Here is a 15,124-nt window from a genome sequence, read left to right as displayed (position 1 = left end):
GACTGATCACACTGGCTTGTTTGGTACTATCAAAAACTCACCGAGTGACTTCGTGGTGACGGAAATCGAGATGCCCAAACACTTCCTTAGGGATACCCGGGCTGAATCGCTTCAGAAAACCAGCGAAGCGCCGCTGCAACAAAGTAGCCCGGGCCTGCAGCAACCCAAAAAGCTGAGAACGGAGCCTCCTGATCCGTGTGCCGAGGGCTGTGGTGGTGGTGCGCCCAGTCCTTCGGAGCGTGACCCGAGTTGGGCAGGAGGCGACTGTTCTGCATCCCCTAACAAAACCCAGCGCGAGGGTGAACCTGAACTGAAATCTGGCCTCGAGGAGGCCAGTATATTGGATTCCTTACTAGGCAAACCCATGAGTGAACTGCTTAATAAATTTGCTTGTGATCTGAAGGATGCGTGGGACTTGGAAAATAATGCCGATTCTATCACTGGGGAGTTCTCGCTGGGACCTATACTGGACAAGAAAAATCGAGCTGATTTACACGGTGCTATTAGGCAGAAATTCCCCTTTCTAGTCACTGTTACAAAAGACAATGAAGTGATTGTAAAAGGAAATGCTGATTACAGAGAACTTTGTCAGTTAGTGACTGAAAAGGAAACAAGTGATTTCTTTAAATTTTTAGATGCAAAGCTAGAAAATTCTACATTTTCTTTTGAGCCTGATGGAAACAAAGAGCACAGAAAAGTAGTTCACCACTTTATCAATAGAAAATTTGGGAAAGTTTTAGAAACAAAGTCTTTCACTGTGACAGATGTCAATGATCAGCCAAATATGTCAATAATGGTACGATTTCGAGGAAAAAGTTGGTCCAGAAAAAGGTCTGCTGGTGGTTTCCAGGAAAAACAAGATCTTTATACAGGTAAATATTACACTTTTAGTGAAAGTGTCAGGTGTTACGGTGTTCTTTAGTAAGACTGAGACTCCGAATCATTTTTATGTGATGTATAGGCCTGGTTGACCCATTGTTTATGCTGAAGTAAATCATTATTAATGCAGTGTAGTTACATCGCTGGAGAATGAGATGGATGAATCAAGTTACTGCAGTGATTTTACATAAACTGTTCAGTGATAATGGTTTCAGTTCTTTTGGCTGTAGCACTAACTCTGTGTTATTCCTTGTGTGCTAGCTTTCCCTTGAAAGTAATTGGGGGATTTTAGAAGGTGCATCTAGATGTTGGACAAGTTAGTAAGGTCAAATTTGATTTATGATCTCATTCCTTAAAGCAGTTGGTTTCTGATATAGAGAATGTTTCTAGCAATAAGTCAGTACATGTTCATTGAATTGTGTTGCATTTTATCAGGTACTATTTTTAAAGGCAGCAGGGGTTTCTGGTTGTTCCAAGAGTTTTGTTTACTGTGTCTTTATTTTTCTCTTTCAATACTGAAGAAGTCCCATTTCCTTTAGTTTTGTGGGGTGGGAGGACTGTATCTTTGCAGTTCCCATGCTATTACAGTTTGAAGGGAAGAACCTGCCCATCTGTCGTGGCAGAACACCTGTATGATTTAGAAGTGCAAATTCCTAATAATTCTGAGATGATTGTTTCAGCTTTCACCCTTCAGAAAGAAAATCTAGAAACACTAGAAGCAATCGGCTTCTTGGCTGCTGAACTTGGTGTTCTTCCTTCAGACTTCAGTTACACTGGCATCAAAGATAAGAAGGCTATTACTTACCAACCTATGGTCGTGAAGAAGGTGACTCCTGAGAGGTACTAACAATCTGGGTGCATTAAGTTTAGCACATATTTGTGTGTGTTAATAAGTATCAACGTGGTATGATCTTCTGAAATGTTCTTATTGATGTGTCTTCCCTTCTCCTGTATTACAGCACAGTTTAAATGGCTGTAGTCTTCCCTTCTCCTGTATTACAGCACAGTGGAAATGGCTGTGGCCATATTTTGTGGCTTTAGGGAATATACAGCTTAGCGCTGAAGTCCCCCAGTGTTGGAATTTAAAGGAAAGTCTCGCCTTTCTCTGTATTTTTCATAATACGAATATACTGTATCTTCTGGGACAGCATCCTTCCAATTCATGCTCATGGGATCCGCTTTACAATTTCTTAAATACCATCCACCAGCTGGAACCGAGAAGAAGCCTATATACTACATGACGCAACAGCTTTCCACATACTATCAAAGTATTGTCTTGTGGTCCACAGACAACAGCTTAAAAGCTTTATACGGCTACAAAACTAAAGTAAATCATTAAAAATATACTTTGGACAGATGCTGTCTTTGAGTGTTAAGTATCAACTTCCATTGTATTGTCCCGTTTAGAAACATGAGACTAAGTAAAGAAGGTATCACCAAACCCGAGGGCAGAAAATACATTCTGAATAACGTGTCAATAATACAAGATGTGCCTTTCCATTCCTTGTTTTTGTTACTCTCTGTAGCCAGCTCAGTGGGTAAAAAATATATATTAAGTTCTGCCATAGTAACAGTAAAAATGCTGGAGTCAAAACCATAACTTACTTCTTCCTCAGCTTTAACTTCCTAATGGTTTTTGGTCATAGCAACAAAGTACGCTTTGCAAATAAAGGAAAGTAGAATTTATGTTTTTAGTATTTATTACTAACAAAAATATATATCAATAGTAAAATTCCACTGCAAACTGGGCTGCAAGGCCAGTTGTGCAAGAGATGATTAGCAAAACTGCATTAATGTTTAAATGATTAAGCAAAATAGTTAAATGCTTCCGAGCCACTAGCATAACAGGGAAAATAAATAATTTTTATAAATAATTAATTTATAAAGTTATTAAAATATGGCTTAGAATATAAGCTTTCATGCTGAAAGTTTCCTTTGATTTGAATGACTCTTACTTACACACAAGAACAAAGAGATTGAGTGGATACTTTAAAGGGCAAATACTTGAACTGTCAGCTGTGTTGCCAATTACAAGCATGTGCAAGCATACCCAGAGAATCAGTGCGCTGAGTTTGTTTTTGTTAAGGCTGACCAAGAAAGAGCAATTGTGTTTTGGAGTCTGCTAGAGCACATTACTTTTTATTTTTCTTTTTTTTTTTTTTTTTAATGAAAAGCAGATTTTTATTACTGAAGACTAAATTCCGTGTTTTTCAATAAAAAATGCAAAATTCAGTTCAGTTGCCTTGAGAAAGTTCAATGAATTGCTTCATTCCAATATCTGGTGAGCTGCAGAATATAAGTGCAAATGAAGCAAATATTTAGAAAGTATTTCTGGACTATAAGAAAATTTTAAGACTTCTATCTGCATTTGGTTTGGTTTTCTCATAATAATCCATTTTAAATCCCTTTTTATTTTTTTTTAAAGGTTTTTAATTCTAGTGCAAAGGTAAAGACATTGATTAGAAGTTGGATAGTTTTAGGAAAGGATGGTTCATAATTTCTCCCAATTATTTATGCAGGTTGAAAGAAATTGGAAGCAAAATGGAAAAAAAGGGCATGAGAATACACAACATACATTCAGCATGCCAGCACCTTAGACTTGGTCAGCTGAAGGGCAATCGCTTTGATATAGTTGTGAGAGATCTCAAACACCACAGTCATGACTCTTCTGCAGATTTGAAAGAGAGAATATCTGAAGCAATGAAAAACGTTGAGGTAAAAAAGCCTCATGGTTGCCAATAATGAACAGAGTTTTAATTCTGTGCTGTAAAAAGAAAAAGTACTTTTAAACAAAATGCTTGTAATAGCACAGTAATGGCACTATTTCCCAGTTTTGATGCTTTTTGCTATTTTATGTCTTTCCTGCATTACTTAAGGAATCACAGGAGTAAAGCTGCCTTCCAAGGAGGGACCATAAGTGAATTCATTCTGTGTTACAGACTGCAGACCCCAGAGTGGTGCAGCAAGACAGATGGGAAATATAGTAGCAAATGCGTATGGATATATGAGCTATTGCTGCACAGATCTAAGGCCAACTGAAGTGATGTGTTTCACTATGGCAGTTGACAGCGTAAAAGAATGTAGTACACATGTCAACTGGTTGTCTTTTTTGGTCATGTGAGGAACATGCATGGTTGGCTCGGGTGAAAAACTGCGTACTTTCATGGCATAAATACATGTGAAATGTCCGTACCAAAGAAAGAAGATTCCCTGAAATTCAGTGGATTTTGATTGCTGTTATCCTTACTCCCGGAAGAAAACCCCATCACCAGACATTCTTAAATCACTGAGAAAAGTAGAAGAAAATCATGGAAAAGAAAAACTTGAGGTGTTTTGTACAGCAGTAATTTTCCTGCCCTATCTTTCTAAGTAGTAACCATAATACAAATTACTTTAAGAAGATTAATCCGGGAATAAAGACTTGAATGAAAATACATTACATGTATTTTGGAAATTAATTTTATTATTGAAAAAAGCATTCAACTGGTACTTTAATGCTTTTCCCTCTCTCTCTGCTCCATCTGACTGGTTTTTTGTTTTGCTGTTTGGAAAATGAACACAAATTCCTATGATTATGTCACTTGCTTTATTAGATTTAGCTCACTGGTCAGATGATGAATGCAAAACCAGCATATGTGTTAATCCAAAATACGGATTTTTCATCTTCCATGAAAACAAAATTGTGTATGGGACCTAAGGATGTCCAAAGCAAGGTTATATAATTTGAACTGAATAACCAGTTCCAAAACAAATACCATATGTTTTTTGCTTGCCTACTCCATGCACACTTACTATTTTCTAGAAAAGGATGTTCTCATTGGGTCACATGGCTGTGATTTTACTGCCCACATGTGACCTAGAATTCATCAGGAGACTTAAAATGCCAATTAGCAGAAGCGCTCACTCTTTACTATTGTAATAATAATACAAATGATCTCATGTGAAAAAAGATTAGTATTTTTAAGGAAAAATGTCCCAACGGTGGTTACTGTTCATTACCTGTGCTATGCCGCATTTGCTTGAGTAGAGATTTCATAATTTGGCACATATAAAGAGCTCGATTACTTTGACTTGGCCTGTGGTTGAATTTATAATAATTAACTATATAGAAATAATTTTGTTTCATTTACCTATTTTTTTATGAAAGTGAAGACAATGATAGAACTTGGTTGTCTTGTTAGATGTTTCTAAATCAGGTGCTAAAATATTGTAATGAATCATAAGTTATGATTTTGTTACATATTATTTCTGATTAAAAAGCCAGTTTGTATGCATTTTGGATGTAAATGTAGATGTATGTGTGTTGTATGCTTAGTCTTACTAATTGTACCTGGTACTTTCATGCTTTTAACATATTTATTCTTTATCATTCTAGACAAAAGGTTTTGTAAATTACTATGGACCTCAGCGATTTGGACAAGGACAAAATGTTCAGACAGATCAAATAGGATTGGCTTTACTGAATGAAAACATGGTATTTTCGTTTTGTAATTTAAGTAGTTACTGTCAAGTTAATTTCACATTACTGTTGCAATGTCTAGCCCTGGAGCTGACCTTCCCAGTGAACAATTTCATTTGTGAGATAAACCCATATGTGTGCTGGAAATAATTGCCAGATCAGTTTTGACAACAACATAAGCATGAAGATCTTCATACTGAAACAAATTTTTTTTAAAACAGCAGGTGCAGCTTTAAATAGTTCAGGAGGTGATTTTTCTGTCTGTGATTGGTATGTGATTGTGATTGGCAGGAAAGTGGCTGCATTCCGTGCAAGGTTTGAACACTAAAATGAAGCAATCTTTATACAATGTTTATTCATGGTCCTGATCGTCTCCTAACTTGTAGCCTCTTTATCCCGCTGGGGGTCTATATACTTCTTAAACACGTCACAAGATATTACGTAGGATCATATGAAAGGATTTGCTTTTTCAATACCACAGTAATTTATCTGCTATATAGAAGAGATTGCTGCTTTCCATTATTCCTTGGCTACTTTCCCAAACTCTTAGTTCTGAGCGATTGCTCCCATGTAAGCTAAGGGGAGCTTATTTCTTAAGTAATAATTCATGAGATGAATCATATACTTTTCAATGTATATGGTATAGTACTTGGCACAGGTCTAAAACAAAATCGGACACTACAAAGTTGAATGAATACTTGAGTATCCTTTTCTTCCAATCTTGTTTTGATTCTGAGAAAAGTCAGGAAAACTTATCCTCCAAATATAAGAAGAATTGAGATTTGAAGGCAGCCCATAGAATTTACTGTTGATGTATCTGACATTTCGAATTCTGGTATGCTAGCAGTTGGTACCAGGTGCCAGTCCCTGAAGAGTAATGATTTAAATCTCTAGTCTTAACTCAGGTACTTTTTAATTTAAAACATGTAGGAACTACTGTTTATGTTAGAAATGTGCCAGTATGTGCTTGCACAGTCCAATACAGAGGAGGACAAGAACCAGATGTCACAGGTTGGTATAAGTGCTAGCAAATTGTGTGGCTCCACTGGTGTTGCAAGTAGCAGAGGTTAGTGTAGTGTTTTGTTTTCCCTGTCACAGTGTCATGTAACCTAATACAGATCAGTATAAAAAAAAAAATTGTTGTCCCTCTGTGTGAGACTGTGGAAAGCGTTCAGTCTAATTTTTGCATGAAACACGCAAAAGGGAAAGAAGGAACCTTCCTGTTCAGGATAGAATGATGGCATTACAAAGTGGAGGAGTTCTAACTGGATGTTCAAGAAGAGTGACTGATTTCTTATAGAGCTTTGAAAGCTCTCTTGTGTTTTCTGTGTGACTAAAAACTTTCTTTAATCTGAGAAGGAACACAACCACATTGGTTTGCTGTTCGTGGCATCTTCTGTGAAAGGGAGAATTTTACTTTGACCTTAAAGAACTGGTATAATTTTGAGAGGTTGCAAAATATGCTACCACAGAATTGGATGCATGATTGTCTGTTTACCTGACAAACAGTTGTATTTAAATGCAAAAGAATATAAATTATTATTGTTCTTTAAAGGTGAAAGCTGTGAAGTTATTCTTCACACCCGAAGATACTGATGACCCTGTCAACAACACAAAAAGATACTTTCTTCAAACTGGTATGTCCAGTTAAATTGTCTATGTATTTATTCAGGGTCAGTATTGTGAGTGAATGAGGTGTTGCTGCACAGAGAGATACTTTTTATTTTGCTGCTGCTTTATACCACTTAATAGCTTATTCTGCGAACTCAGTAGAGTTGCACAGTTAAAAATTAGATGAGGATAAGGCCCTAAATGTGCAAAATAGTGGAAAACTAATGTACTTCAGGTGCAAGACAGTACAGAAACAAACACTGTGTAGCATAATGCTGGAAAAGACTAAGATAATTTTATCAAAGCAGTTTTAGCCTCCTTCCACCTGTCTCCTTTTGGAATATAAACTTCTCCTCCCTAATAAAGGAAGTATACAGAAATGAGACACCCAACTCATACTAAGCACTTACCACCTGTGGGCATCTAATTTTCTGAGATTTCTGTAACAATCTTAGCTCCTGTTTTTTGCACCTTTGGGCTTTGCTTTTACATCTCTTTAATTATGTGTCTCTTCCATGCTTTCCTGTGATCTACCTTCTTTCTGTCTTGAACTAAAAGCAAGTAAATATGTCAAAGGCAGAAGTGTGCCGAGTAAAATGCTCTGTTTGTCATGTTTATTGTTTTTATCATTCAACTTAACTTTCTCTCCAAAACTAAAAATTTGGAGTTGCTCTCGACTTCAAATATATTTGTTCTTTTCAAATATTCCACATCTATTAGCCTGCTTATCACTGTAGATTGACAGAACAACTATGATATATATCTTAAAGAGACACAGATACTTTTCATTTTGCAAAAAAGATACAGTGAATCATTCTGTGCTGTACATTGCTGTATGATGCATGGAAAGACATTGATGTGGACTCTGAAAACAGCTGCTTGCCTTTTCCTGAAAGCGAAAGGGTAAAAGGCTATGCAAAAGGCTTCGTCAGATAATCACTTGTAATGAGAAAATATGTAAACCATAAAATTTTAAATATACAACATTTATATAATGTAGTACAAGTCTGATTAAATACATTTTCATCTTGGTTGAGGCTCAGACTTCCCAGTGGCCAATGCAAATTGTACCTTTAAAATAAAGACATGTTTTTTACCCCCTATGAAATACATGTTCTCAAATGATGTAAAGTAGAGGTTTAATGTTATTTTATAGCTTGTTTTTTACTTTCAGTTACCTGATCTAAAAAAACCTTTGGAGTGATGAAGTAAGTTTCCAAAAAAAAAAAAAAAGCAAACTAGGCTGAAGAACTGAATGGCAGCTAGTTTAGTTTATACTGCATGAAGTAGAATAGAATTCATGGGACTGTGTTGATAGGCAACTAAGATGAAATTTGTCTAACATGACACATTGAAGGAAAGGGAATAATAACCTAAAAGTCAGCATAAAGAGGTTAGACTGACACATTTTCCCTACCTGATTATTTCATGTTCTTAAGTGTATTTTTTCCTGACAGGTACTATTTGAAAAATCAGGGTTTACTTATATGGTTATTTTTGTTTATATCAGAAGATGCAAAGGGTGCACTCTTGATGCTGCCAGAATTTAAAGTGAGAGAGAAGATGTTGCTACGAGCTTTAAATCGCTATGGTGTAAATCATGAAGGTTGTACCAAAGGATGGCTCAATATTCCTCATTCCATGCGCATATTCTATGTCCATGCTTATTGCAGTAAAATTTGGAATGAAGCAGCATCATATAGACTGAAGATCTATGGTTCAAAAGTTGTTGAGGGTGATCTTGTCTTCTCAGAAGGAAATGATGAAAGCGTTTCCCTGAATGACAAGGTGAGTCTTCACAAAATAGTTCTTGTAAAAAAAAATAGCTTAATGCACTTGAATACATACTCATATATACTCTAATGATTTTATTTTGGTTTGTTCATTAAAATATTTAATATTAGTGACAAAGGTGAAAAAAGTGGTGTAGCTTTTTTTGATTTACTATAAATAGGTGTATAAGCTAGATGTATGTTAGCAGCTTTTATCTGTTCTGACTGTTCATTTTATTCAAGTGAGAAGAAGGAACAGAATGTCAGAATTGATATATGTAAGAATTTAGCCTGCATGGTATATAATGCTCTTCTTAGGATCTGACAGGGGAAAGCCTTCAGAGTGGACTCTGGGTGTGCCTATGTTATCAGCCAGTGCAGATCTGAGTCTTGCTCTCCAGGTCAGACCTTCCCATTATATATATTAATGAACGTAAGCCCATGGTGAAAGGTGGCCTCAGACTGAACTGGTAATCTCGTTGCAGCTACACAGTCAAAGCACGTGTAGCACAATTTCACTTACTCAGGCAACTAAAAGATTGACAGTGGGTCTAAACTGTTACCGGCTGTTCAAAGAATGCAGCAGTCGTCTTGGGAAAGTAGTAAAGGGCAAGGGAGTGCTTCTGCTCGCCCACAGCACAGCCCTGGGTGCTGTGCGTGGAGCCATGGGTGAGCCAATGAGCAGAAGCCAGCAGTGGAGTGTATGCTGGTCCCAGGTCTTGGCATGCTGAAGTCCGTTCTGAAGCCATTTCTTTCAGGGTTAGCATACCTTTTTCTTATTGTGGAAGCAGTTGGGTCTCCTCCCAAGTTGCAATAGGACAAGAGGAAATGGCCTCAAGTTGCGCCAGGGGAGGTTTAGATTGGATATTAGGAAAAAATTCTTCACCGAAAGGGTTGTCAAGCATTGGAACAGGCTGCCCAGGGAAGTGGTTGAGTCACCATTCCTGGAGGTATTTAAAAGATGTGTAGATGTGGCGCTTAGGGACATGGTTTAGTGGTGGACTTGGCAGTGCTAGGTTTATGGCTGGATTCAATGATCTTAAGGGTCTTTTCCAACCTAAATGATTTTATGACTCTATCATTCTCCTGATCATCAGATAAAGCATAGGATTTTGCAGTGTTTTACTGGATAATAAACAGGTGTGCGCATAGGCAGAATGTATCTCATTTCTTTTGGGTGAACATCTTACAAATTTGAAAGCAAGAGCACTTGGAAGGTTACTGAATAACCTCCAGTCCCTGTAGAGTGGCTCCTGTTTCCATTGTAATTTTTCTTCAACAATATTTTTGAGAGTGAATGTTAATAAAACAAGTAGATCAAAAAATGAAAACCAGAGGTATCAAATTCAATATTGAGTTACTGACTTTAGTATAGATATATTCCTATTTAATATGAAACATTTTTCTTAGTATTTTTGCTTTTGCTGGTGTAGCACAAGATTGCATTGGCACAGTTAACTTCAAAGAATGTGAGTTTGTAGTGATAGTTTGCTAATTAGTGCTAGCTAGCATCAGTAAATATTTAATGCAACACCATTTACCAGTAAACAGATTACTTTATATTAAGCATCTCTTCTTTTTTTCATACCTGAAATAGATTATTGTCCTTGCAGTAGTCAAATAACCTTAGAATCCTTTATGAGTTTGGGAGTATAGTGCATAATTCCTAAAATAAAGTGTATGTTTTATTTTTAAAAAAGGGTTTTTTCTTAACTTCTTAAATGTCTTGTCAGGTTCATGTAGTCACTGCTCCAGAAGAGTCAGCTAACAAATACTCTATGAACCAAGTAAGTCTGTATGAAAAATTCTGAGTTGTTGATCTCTTTATTTGATTAAAATGTTTTCTTTTTAAAAATAATGTGATTAAGTTAACTGGTGCAGTTTTCTTCCTTGCCAGAATGCACATTAAAGAAAACACATGTGAACTAATCTCCACTCTCATAACAAACAGGAGGAAAGAATATTTACTTTGTAATGGAAATAAGTACAGTGTCATTTGCAGTATGGCAATATTGATCTTGAAGCTGACTGTAAATACTTTGAAAATTTTTTCAGTCTACTGGGAAAAACTTTCGAGAGCAGTTGACGTTCTAATTTTTGAAGGTTCGGGGTGTGTAGTTGTGAAGTCTTACATAGGCAACTTAAGATCTTTATTGCTGTGTCTTTCCCAACAAGCAAGGAAATTCATGTTAGTCTATTTCTAGTTTGTTTAATGAATCCTGATACATTGATTATTTTTTCTGCTTTAATTACATCCAAGATACCTGCCTTGCACTGCTTTATTTCACAAGAGAAGCTGCTGTTCTACTATTTCAGGCCCCAAAACACAAGATTTAGACACATTTAAAATTGTAATCACATTTATTTAAAGGGGAATTGGTGGGCTTCATTTCAAATATGTTTGTTGTTTTGGTTTTTTCTTTGAAGGTGGTTCTTCCAATGGTGGGACATAGTATCAAGTATCCCAGTAATAAAGTTGGGCAATGGTACCATGAAAGGCTTTCTGAGGATGAGCTGCAGATGTGCAAATTCAGAGTGTCTCCATTACAGCTGAATATACCTGGATGCTACAGACCCATTTTGAAAAATGTTCAGAATCTGTCATATTTTTTGGAAGGTAGTGAAAAAGGAATTGAAATTGAAGACAACCATCTGAATGAATCAAAAGTCTCTCTTCATGTATCATTTGACCTTGATCCTTCATGTTATGCAACAGTCTGTCTGAGAGAAATAATGAAATGTGACTTTTAAGATTCCAGTTAATGAAAAATTGCAGGAATATTATACTACGGTGATATTTTATGTATAATGCCAAGAAAATAAGGGAGAATAACAGGCTCAAGCCAGAAACGGGAAAAATTTGTAGATTGAGATTCATACTGATTAGGAAAAACCCCCACCAAAACCCTTTGGAATGTTCCAAACACGTTCCAAACCCTAAATGCAAACACTTGGATGCATTGGAATAAAGCTATGTGTTACGCTAGGCAGGTTTAACAGAACTTTAAGAAGCCATGGGCTGCAAGCATGAATTTCACATTTGCATAGACATCTGACTTGCAAAATTAAACCCTGCAAAAATATTTGCAGCAAACAAATGTATCTTTTATTTCATAATTTTTTTTTTAAATGGTTTATACAAATGCTGTTCAAGCAATAATGTTACAAGTTTGCAGCCTACAGGTATCTAATTGAAAAGTTGCTGTACTGAGGTTCACTAAATATATTGTGTTTTCGTTGTGTTCAGGCACCAAGCGTTAAAAGGTAAAAGTCCTGAGTCAACAGTGACAAGTCATCTGATATTTTATCAGACATTTGATGAATCCCCCAACTTAAGTTAATGCTAAGGATTCCAGGAGTAAGTAGTGCATAGCTGTTAGTTAGTGCCTATTCAAGTAAGCTCATCAAGACGAGGTGAATAATTAACATAACTGCAAAACCATTTATAATAAAACCCAAACCCTGCTTTATTGTTTACAGGATGCAGATTTTATTCCTGTTACTGTAAAGCCTGACGGTGGCAAAAAATATACTAATGGAACCATCTCTGGAAAAAAGCTTTTATATTTTTTTCGTAAATAAAAAAACCAACAGTTAACTGTAATAAAATGAGTGGATTTGTGGGAAAGGGGAGAGGAGAAAATGTCATTTACCTTGACTTTAGCAAGGCGTTTGACACTGTCCCACGATATTCTTCAAATCAACTTAGGACATTATGGTCTGGATAGGTGTACAACCAGATGGCTAAAAAAATGATTGGATGAGGCTCGGAGAGTAGTGGTTAATGGGTCATACCCTACCTGGAGTGAGTACCACAGGGGTCTCTCCTGGGCCCCATCCTGTTTAATGTCTTTGTCAGTGACCTGGAGGAGGGGATAGAGTTCACCCTCATCGAATTTGCAGATGACACCACATTAAGAAAACAAACAGATACTCTGGAGGATCAGGCTGCCATTCAGGGCAACCTAGACATGCTGGAGGAACAGGCCAACAGGAACCTTATGGCATTCAGCAAGGGCAAACGCAAAGTGCTACCGCTGGGAAGGAAGCACCCCTGCAGCAGCCCAGGCTGGGGAGGGACAGGCTGGGGAGCAGCTCTGTGGGAATGGCCCTGGGAGCCCAGTGGGCAGCTGAACGTGCGCCAGCTGTGTGCATTGGCAGCAAGGGTGACCAGCAGCCTCCTGGGATGTGTTAGCAGGGACACAGCCAGTAGATGAAGGGAAGGGATTATGTCTCATTTTTCAGCACGTGTTAGACCACATTTAACTTCTATGTCCAGTTTTGATCCCCAGCACAAGAAAGACCTCAAAAAACTGGAGCAAGCTCAGCAAAGGGCCTCCAGGGTATTTGGGGACTGGAGCACTTGCCATCTGAGGAGAGGCTGAAGGAACTGGGCTTGTTCAGCCTGGAGAAGAGACGGCTTTGGGGGGAACCAACAGCAGCTCCCCAGTACCTATGGGGAGGTTAGCAAGAAGATGGAGCCAGGCTCTTCATAGCGGTGCACGGCAGGAGAACAAGAGACAATGAGCATAAATTGAAATGAGAGGTTCAGACTGGTTAAAAGGAAATACTTTTCCCCTGTGAGGACAGTCAGGCAGTGGAACCGGCTGCCCAGAGGCTGTGCAGGCTCCACCTGAGATTTCAAAGATTTCCAAGACCCAACAGGATAAAGCTTTGAGCAACCTGGTCTGAGCTCAGAGGCAACCCTGTTTTGTGGAGGCAGTTGGACTAGAGACTAGAGACCAGAGACCTCTTCCAGCCTGGATTACCCTGTTATCCTAAGCAGAGTATTGCAACTGTTTATTCAATCTGTAGATGGCAGTATGACTTAAAACTAAAATGGAAACCTCTACTCATTTTTACTGAAAGAGAATTAATAATATAAATTGAATTCTGTTTATGGCATCAGTCTTTCAGTTGTTGCTAACAGCTGAGTAAGATAAATCTCCCAGGGTTGGTAAATAGACCTAGAATTATAGGAGTAGGAAAAATAGAAATATAGAAATACAATTCACATGATTTCAATGCTGGTATAAAACTGTGTAGCAATGAAGGATTCAGATAATTCACTGCCTTAAATAAGAGGATTACTCTGTAAGTCTGTATAAGTAATTCAAAATTTGACCCTTAGCTTTTATATGGGGAAGATAGACTGTCATGCAAACAATAGCTACGGAGCCACTGTAGGCGACTTACAATGCTTGCTCTATTACAGTGCTTACTCTACACCTCAAGTTTATTGTATTCAGCCAAACTGATTGAAAAATCCATTTCCCTGCCACGACCCATCTGAGACAGCTTTGTTCCTGTCTTTGCTTTTCAGTATCACCTCTTCTGTCTTCCACCTGCCCTTAAAAATACCTCTCTTCTGGAAAATTATTTTTAACTCGAGTCATTTTGGTACAGCACAGCACAGAAAGAGTTGTCCTGTCACCACTGACATGGTAAAGAGCTCCAGTGCAGACAGGAAGCTGCGTGCAGTTACAATGACCAGAAGAAATGAATTAGCACTGAAGTTCCATTTAAAGAGACTATTGTGGTCATCTTTCATGTGGCTCAAAACAGCCTTGAAAACCATCTCATCACATACAAGATTTGAATACATAAAGTATTAAAAGTTGAGCCTTGATTTGGAAAAATACAAAAGGTCAGATTAAAAGGTTTTTGACTGAAAGGCATGCTATTTTAAAATAAAAGATCAGAAGATGGTGTTAAAATGAGTTCCCCTATAATCATTTTAGGCTCATTTGTCAGTACTTCTATTGAACACTAAAAGGACTAATCTTCTTAAGCAAATCATTCTTTCAGCAACTTTAAGGTGAAAGAGCTAATTATGTGTGTCCATGGGTTAAATTCCTATAGTAGAAAAGTTCTACTAGGGAAAAAGTCAGGTTAGCTATTAGAGTGTTTATACGGTAAACATCCTTCTTATTTCCGTGGGCATTTATTTGTAATGCATTCTCTTAATCTTAGCAGCTATTTTGCAGGATTATGTACATGAACAGTTGAGTTCAGAGAGTTTTGTATGAGTGCAATACTCATCTCCCTAAGTATAATCTATATAAGCAAAACATCTGTGCCCCTGCATTTAGAAAAGAAGATAATCATTGTGCACTGATCTGAGTTTAAGGAAAAGATTGATGTGTTAGTCATCTCTCATTTTACTAAGTACTTCTATTGCTAGCATGCTTTTCTGATAAGCCTTAAAGCACTTTGCTAATACTAATGAAGACAGGTCTCTGATTCTGTTTCTAACAAAAGGGGTTTTAAGTTCAATGGCCAGTTGATTTTTTCAGCACAGATGATAGATAATTGGGCATTTGAATGGGAAAAATGCAAATGTTCTTAATCTGTGAAATCCTGTTACTTTTAATTCATTACAAATTTGACAACTAGTATTATC

General features: G+C 37.3%; 1 protein-coding gene across 1 annotated transcript; it reads left to right on the top strand.

The window, feature by feature from the left end:
- Position 1: 1 nt before the first annotated feature.
- On the top strand, positions 2 to 12,256 carry PUS7L (pseudouridylate synthase 7 like; the record flags this gene model as incomplete). The annotated part of the gene is made up of 8 exons (XM_009286266.1): positions 2 to 872; positions 1,560 to 1,719; positions 3,399 to 3,594; positions 5,255 to 5,353; positions 6,894 to 6,975; positions 8,460 to 8,737; positions 10,455 to 10,508; positions 11,149 to 12,256. Coding segments are annotated over 8 exons (2,064 nt in total), but the record flags the coding sequence as incomplete, so codon positions are not given.
- Positions 12,257 to 15,124: the final 2,868 nt, after the last annotated feature.

Source organism: Aptenodytes forsteri, unplaced genomic scaffold (assembly GCF_000699145.1).
Source record: "Aptenodytes forsteri isolate BGI_AS27 unplaced genomic scaffold, ASM69914v1 Scaffold103, whole genome shotgun sequence".
NCBI classification, from domain to species: domain Eukaryota; kingdom Metazoa; phylum Chordata; class Aves; order Sphenisciformes; family Spheniscidae; genus Aptenodytes; species Aptenodytes forsteri.
This window is presented reverse-complemented; position numbering and strand designations above follow the sequence as displayed.